Here is a 7445-nt window from a genome sequence, read left to right as displayed (position 1 = left end):
CGTTATGGGCCCATCTCTGTCTCACAGGTGAGACTGTCAAGGGGAAAAAAAATAATCGTAATACATACCCTAATCAGGTGATCCGGCAGTCTTGGCCCTTGCCATCTGTCCAGATGAGGTGAAAACTTAATGTCCACACCGGAACCTGCACTCAGATTCTTGGAGCACCTTTAGCCATAATTGCCAAAACCTGGGGGCAACAGAGATCTCCTTCAGTAGGAGAATGGAGGAATAAGCCAGGGTGTAATCAGACAGTGGAATATTATCAAGCCGTGAAAAGCCAGGGACGGACCCAAATGTCTATTACAAAGCAAAAGAAGCCAATCCGAACAGGCTACTGACTATATTATTGCAACTATAAGACATTTTGAAAGAGGCAAACTCTGGAGACAGCAGAGATCAGTGGTTTCAGGCACTGGGGGGAGAGAGGGATGATCAGAGAGCAAAGAGGCTGTTTAGGACAGTAATACTACGCTGTGTGATAGTGCAATGGTGGATGTACATCGTTGTGCATTTGCCCAGACCCATAGGACGCGCAGCACCCAATGTGGACCGCAATGTAAATTAGTACGGAGTTTGGATGATAATGACACGTCAGTGTAGGTCGGCCAGTTGTAACAAGGGGACCTCTCTGGCTGGGGGGGGGGGGGGGGGGGCAGCGCGTTGTGTGGGGTGGGGAGGGTCGAGTCAAATGGAAACTATTTTCTGCTCAATTTTACTGTGAACCTAAGATTGCTCTAAAAGATAAAGTCTACTTTAAAAATTGAACTATAACCTTCCAGCTCTAAACTTTTCTGATTCTAATTTTTTTTTTTTTTTTTTACAGAGGAGACAATTCTTGTTCCTTGATTTTTTAAACTCAGTTTTAAAATCTCACTTGTTCACAGGCACCAAGCGAAGTAAAACATTTTTGAAAATATCTGCATGAGTGCTTTAAAAACATTAAATTTCTGGGGCGCTTGGTTGGCCCAGTCAGTTGTGTCCGACTTAGGCTCAAGTCAAGATATCACAGTTTGTAGGTTCAAACCCTTCATCGGGCTCTGCGCTGACAGCTCAGAGCCTGGAACCTGCTTCCGATTTTGTGTCTTCCTCTCTTTCTCTGCCCGTCCCCTGTTCGTGCTCTGTCTCTCCAAAATGAATAAACGTTAACAAAAATTAAAAATAAATAGATAAAAAAATAAAGTTTCTTGTTAAAAAACACTTTCTTGGGGCGCCTGGGTGGCGCAGTCGGTTAAGCGTCCGACTTCAGCTCAGGTCACGATCTCGCGTCCGTGAGTTCGAGCCCCGCGTCGGGCTCTGGGCTGATGGCTCAGAGCCTGGAGCCTGTTTCCGATTCTGTGTCTCCCTCTTTCTCTGCCCCTCCCCCGTTCATGCTCTGTCTCTCTCTGTCCCAAAAATAAATAAACGTTGAAAAAAAAAATTTTTAAAAAAATAAAAATTAAAAAAAATAAAAAACACTTTCTTTTAGAATCTTTAAAGGCGATATATGTCTCTAATATTTATATGTATCACAACACAAATATTTACACTCAAATCGCATTTACCTAACAGATTTTGAAAAAATACTGATTGAAAAAAAAGCCAGTATAGCCCTGCGCGCAACACCAACTTGTGTTATCCGGATCTACCAGCAGGTGGCATACAAGTCCTGAGGCTTGGAAATGTTTGAGCCACACTAGAGAGAAATCCAGTCTTTCACATATGCCCCCTCTCCCTGCACCAGCTGTTGAAGCTGGCTGCATGAATCATGATCCATTGGTGGCCACATGTAAAAGCTGAGTCCCATGGCATCCCCTGTGCCCTACTTTCAGGAACAGAAGGGAAGATGGAGGAGTGAAGGGAAAGACCCATTTATTGAGCTCTTATTGTATGCCAAGCCCTCCACGTGCATCATCTTATTAGATCCTACAAAAATCCAATAAGCTGGGTTATTATTTTATGGGGAGACTGAGGTGCTTGTCTAAGTCCCACCAGCAACTCAGCCCCCGAATCCTTAGCAGAGAACTAAGGCATTTGGGTGCCCTTGCTTAGAGTAACTGTGATGAGTTTTTTTGTGTGTGTCGCCTGGACGGCTAAGGGATGCCCAGATGGCCAGTAAAACTTTAATCCTGGGTGTGTCCGTAAGGGTGTTTCTGGAAGAGATTGGTGTTTGAATCACTAGACTGAGGTTAGAGATTCTCGGCACCGTTCAATCCCCTGGGGACCAGAATGGAACCAAAAGGGGTAGGAAGGGCAAATTCTCTCTTCTTGCCCATGAATGTCTGGAGCTCTCGGCTCTGAACCCTTCAGACCCTGGGGCTCACACGGGGGTCCTCCCTCCTCAGGCCTTTGGCCTCACACTGGGAGATACACCATCAGCTCCCCTGATTTTTAGGGATTCGGTCTCGGACTGAGTTACACCAGTGGCTTTGCAGGTTCTCCAGTTTGCAGATGGCGGGACTTCTTGGTCTCTAACCACATGAGCCAATTCTCCCATCTCTGCCCCAGCCCTGCTCGTGCATTCTCTCTCAAAATAAACATAAAAATTAAAATTTGCCTGTCTGTATGATTTTAGTGCTTTTGCTAAAAGGAACTTGGATGAAAAATTAAAATAGAATAAAATAAATAAAAGGAACTTGGATGTCATTCCTGGCCACTAGTTGAATTCAAGGACTACTACCCACCCGCAGGCACGGTGAGGCCCAGAGTTCTCCAGCTAATCTGCAGTGTAAACAACCCCTTCCAGAACCGGGGCCCTGCCTTGAGCAGCAAAGCCCTTTCTCTGCACAAAGGCCAGGCACTGAGGTCTCCGGAACCATCTGGAGAACGGTAGTGAGTGCTCGTGTCCAGGTAAGGGCATCCGAGGCAACAGCGAGGGTCCCCAGAGCCGTGTGCACCAGTGGCTCATCAGCCACTTAGTATGTCCCAGTTGCGTGTATTAACCCCCTGAATAGCCCCCGAAACAAAAGAAGCAAGAGATGCCCCAGAGAGAAGAAAGAACTGGAGAAAATCATAAATATGCTGTGAGCTCCTGGGGCCAAACCCCAGGGCATCAGTGAGAGTTTCTGACTGTAGACAGCTCGGCACCAGCTTTTTCCCCATCAGTAACTGGAGACTCCTGAGGTGTATACTGGGACAACTGGTGAAGGTATCACGGAAGGCACCAGAGAGTTCACACCAAGGTTATTTATTTCCTACCTTTTCTTTACAACCATCCACCCAGGGATGAGACCCACATGCGGGTCTCAGGCTCAAATCCCCCTCCAGAGACACAGTCACATTTCTGACTCTATAGGACACAGGTCCCTGGAGGTCCCAGCAGCTCCCCAGGTCACTTTTCCTCCGCCCAGCACCCTGCAGTCCTGGATCACCTGTCCTTTCCCCATTCACACTGAGCAGATGTCTGAAATCGTGGGTCTGTGTCCCCCTTTATGTATGATATACCTATAGCCTAGATTTCCGTCTCCAAGTGCCCAGAAGGAAATTTCTGGTGGATGCACTCAACTAGTCAGGCAATTAGCAGGACACGAAGGGGTCCGAATCATAGACTATCTTGCTGCCACAGTGAGGACAGGGGTTAGTTCTAAGCCAGATGGTCCGGGGCAGTCCTAAGTCCTTCAGAATGCCCAGCAGCTCAGCCTGAGCCTGGGCAAACCTCCCTGGGTGGATGCTCCCGACTGCTGTAACTCTCCAGAGGGGCAGGATACAGCTCGAGGCTCAGGCGGCTCAGCCCGGCGGTGTGACGCAGCAACCTCTCCATCAGGGCCATGGAGAGGTGGTTCCCGCGGACACTGAAAGTCTGGAGCTGGTGACAGCGGCTGAGGGCCGGCAGGATGGCCTCCAGGTGGGTGTCCAAGAGTCCACAATATTCTAGTACCAGGTCCTGGATGGTGGCTGCCACTCTCTCGAGCAGAACTTGGAGGGGCTTGGGACTAAAACAGGCCAGGTTGAGTCCACTCAGATCCAGCTCCTTCAACTGACTGATGCTTGGGCACTGGGACAGGCATGCCAAGTCTGATTCTGTAAGCTGGCAGTTGGTTATGGAGAGGGCCTCCAAGGGGCTCTTCAGGCACCTGGGGAGAAACAAAGCAGTTAGGTCTGGCGATCGGGGGAGCAGGGAGCCTTACGGCGAGACAACTGGCTTGTCCAAGGCCAACATTGTTGTGCCCATCTGATGAAGGTCAGTCCCAGGATCCCAGTCTCATTTTAGGCTGAGCCCTTTCACTTGTGCGACTGAGTCAAGTTCGCAAAATCTTTAAAGCTCCCTTTCCCCATCTGTCAAGCAGAGTACAACGTACTCCACTTACTTATGGAAACGAAGGTAATGGAATGAGCTAGAATATGCTCAATTAAGCGTGGGCACCAGTGAATTTTGATGGTGGTACATGCAAGACCAGAAATGCTCTCCACTCAGGCTTCCTTCAGGCCGCTGCTTGGGCCTTCGGTGCCCATATCTTTGGGCCAGGTGAGGCTAACGGAGACACACAAAGAACGAACCAGGGCAAGGGGCGCTTCCGGGGGGGGGGGGGGGCGGTGGTGCTCAGTTGGTTGAGCGTCCGACTTTGGCTCAGGTCATGATCTCATGGTTCCTGGGTTTCAGCCCCATATCGGTCTCTGTGCTGACAGCTCAGAGCCTGGCGCCTGCTTCGGATTCTGTGTCTCCCTCTCTCCCTGCCCCTCCCCTGCTCGTGCTGTCTCTGTCTCTAAAACATACAGGTCAAAAAATAAAAATAAAAATAAAGAAAAGAATAAACCGGGGCAAGACCCCACCCCGTCGGCTGGGGGCGCCAGTCTGCAGGGGCTCACATCCCGGCATCATCCGCAGACCATCTAGCGCTCTTCATCCTTCTTTCTGCTCTTGTTCCCCCTCCTCACCTCCAGAAGCCTGCAGTTCCCTCATTGATGACCTGACCTGGAGCACAAAACCTTTCACGGAGGGGAGTGGAGACGGGCTCGCGCAAGCGCGCCAGGCCGGGGAGCTCCGCGCTTACCTTCGGAAACGCTCACGTCGGCTGTGGCTTCCCCCTCTTCGGGGCCCTCTTCCCTTCACCGTCCCCCCGGCCATCTTGACTCAGACCTCTCTTCCCAATGGAACAATTCCCAAGCCCACCCCCACGCCCATCTGACCCCCCCCACAGGGTGTGTGGCAAGGCGTCTCTTTCCAAAGCCTCCAACCGTTATTCGGGTGGTTGCGCGACGCCCCGCTCGGGACAGAGCCGCGAACGAGACGGCGCCCCTGGCCCGCGGGGCTCAAGTTCACCGTCCAGCCCAGTGGGGCCCCGCCCTCACCTGAGCATCTGGCCCAGGCAGCCCTCGAGGAAGGCGGGAGATTCCATACGGAGCTTCCGCAGGTGGCGCAGCCGGAGAAGCTGGGAGGTGAATCGGCCAATGTGCTTTTCCTCGGAGGAGGAGGAGGGCTTGTGGATATGGGAGAGGACGAGTCTCCGCACGTTACTCATCCGGCCCAGGTAAGGAGCAAACTTCCCCAGGGTCGACAGCTGCCAGGTGAAATGCACCTCCACCTCCAGGACACAGCCCAGCTGCACCAGATTCAGGACCTCCTTAATATTTTGGATGGGCATCCCGAAAATCGTCACCTTCTTACAGCACAGGTGTAGCGATCTCCTCCGTCTGGCCCACCTAATGAGGTTGGCCAGGCATTCATCCAGGGTCCTTTCCCTGAGGCAGAGGTCTACGAACACTGTCAAGGGACCCGAGGGCCCCTTCATCCTTAAGCTGTCCTCTGCCACGGGTCCCGTCAGCAGGCACTCATGGACCCTGGCTCCAGGCCACATGCTCCAGAAGTTCCGACTGGCATTCCGTAAATCCAGCACCCGCAGTTTCCACCTCCTGGGGGCGACAGGGGAGATTGGCCGAGATGCTTCGCGATCGGTGCCGAAAGAGACCAGGAGTCTCAGTTTGGGCAACAGTGGGACGCCCCCCCACCCCCCGCCCCCGCCCTGCCGCGCCTTCACTTCACATCGCTCAGCTGCTCGCTCGCCCTCTTCTTCCCTCCCTGCCTTACTTTTCCCTAACTCCTTTTCCCCTCCCATCCTCCCTGGTGTCTGCTTAGTTTCTTTAAGTATCACTGGCAGGAGGCGGAGACAAGCGGCCCTCACCTCCAGAAGGCGTTGCCCACGGGGAGCTCAGCAGCGGCCAAGTCCTGGACTCCTTCACTGGCCCCATCGGATGCCTCTAATCCACCCTTTGGCCATCCAGTCTCCCTGACCCCAGCCGCCTCTTCCAGGATGCCCGGGACCCTACCAGGCTACATGGATGAGCCTTACCTGGGCCGAACCTTCCGGGCAAGCAGGCAGTCAAGCCCATCGAGCACGGCTTGTAAGGCCTTCTGGTGAGGCATCTGTGTCAGGCCCCCCAGAGGGAGGCGGGCAAAGGGCCAGGCCCGCACCATCGCCTTCAAGGTCTTGTCGCATCTCCCAGCGAGGGCCTCCATGAACAGCAGCGGGAAGAGCTCTGTGGGCAGATACTCCAGAGCAGCGATCGCCAAGTCCTCGTCTTTCAGCAGGCTCTTGGCCGCCAGTTCCAGGAGTCTGGGCGGGGTCCTGGTGACCATCCTGAATCTGCTCTGAAAGGAATCCTCTGGCAATGTCAAGGGAACAAGTCCTCCTTCCCGGGCCAGGCCCATCTGCTCCTCGCCCTCGGGAGGAACCCCCTCAGGGCCAAAGTCACAGTTCTGGCAATGGTGGGAGAGCCTCAGTTTACCCCAGTTCCACTCTGGGCTGTGTGGCCGGCCACAAAGCCATCGCTCTGCCCCTGCCGGCACCGGGGCGAGTGTCTCACAAGTACCAAGGGGAAGGAAACGCAACCACTGGCCCAGACATTTCCACCCACTGCTTCCCTTGATTCCAGTTCCATTGGCAAGTGGTAGTGAGGGGCCTGAGACTGTCATGTGGCCTAACTCATCCTCAGGGCCCCCCGACTGGGAAAGATGAAGGAGACGCCTCCAAAAGTTTTAAATGAGAAATTGTAAAAGCCGTGTAACAGCGTTATACAGAATTTGGGAGTAGCAAGAAAATCCCTGAGAGGTACATTTCCATGCCCGCACAAGTGGGGGAGGAGGGGGAGGGAGAGAGAGAGAGAAAGACAGGGAAAACCTCAAGCGGGATCCACACCCAGCTCGGGGCCCAACTCGGGGGGCTCTGTCCCACGATGGTGAGATCATGACCTGAGCCCAAATCAGGAATCGGAAGCTCAACTCACTGAGCCACCCAGGCACCTCACGTGGGATGTTTTTAAGCGTTTAGTTAAAAAAGAAAGAACTGGTAAAATCACAAAGCCATAAAATATAGGAGCGGTAATCGAAGGGCACAAACTAAATATTTAAAATGTCAAGAAATAAAAATTTAAAAATATATTTAAAAAATCTGCCTGGCCAAGACATTTAAAAATGACATGAGGGCGCCTGGGTGGCGCAGTCGGTTAAGCGTCCGACTTCAGCCAGGTCA

At 52.6% G+C, this 7445-nt stretch overlaps 1 protein-coding gene across 1 annotated transcript; it reads right to left on the bottom strand.

The window, feature by feature from the left end:
- Positions 1 to 3146: 3146 nt before the first annotated feature.
- LOC121021472 (PRAME family member 8-like) lies at positions 3147 to 7330 on the bottom strand. Its single transcript, XM_040461852.1, is given in 4 exon segments — positions 3147 to 3655; positions 3657 to 4052; positions 5269 to 5829; positions 6267 to 7330. Coding segments are annotated over 4 exon segments (1740 nt in total). The 5' UTR covers positions 6890 to 7330; the 3' UTR covers positions 3147 to 3495.
- Between the last annotated feature and the right edge of the window lie 115 nt (positions 7331 to 7445).

The sequence above is a fragment of the Herpailurus yagouaroundi genome, unplaced genomic scaffold, assembly GCF_014898765.1.
Source record: "Herpailurus yagouaroundi ecotype Mexico unplaced genomic scaffold, PumYag 77, whole genome shotgun sequence".
In the NCBI taxonomy this organism is placed as follows: Eukaryota; Metazoa; Chordata; class Mammalia; order Carnivora; family Felidae; genus Herpailurus; species Herpailurus yagouaroundi.
The sequence above is the reverse complement of the archived record's forward strand: the minus strand, read 5'-3'. Positions and strand labels throughout refer to the sequence as shown.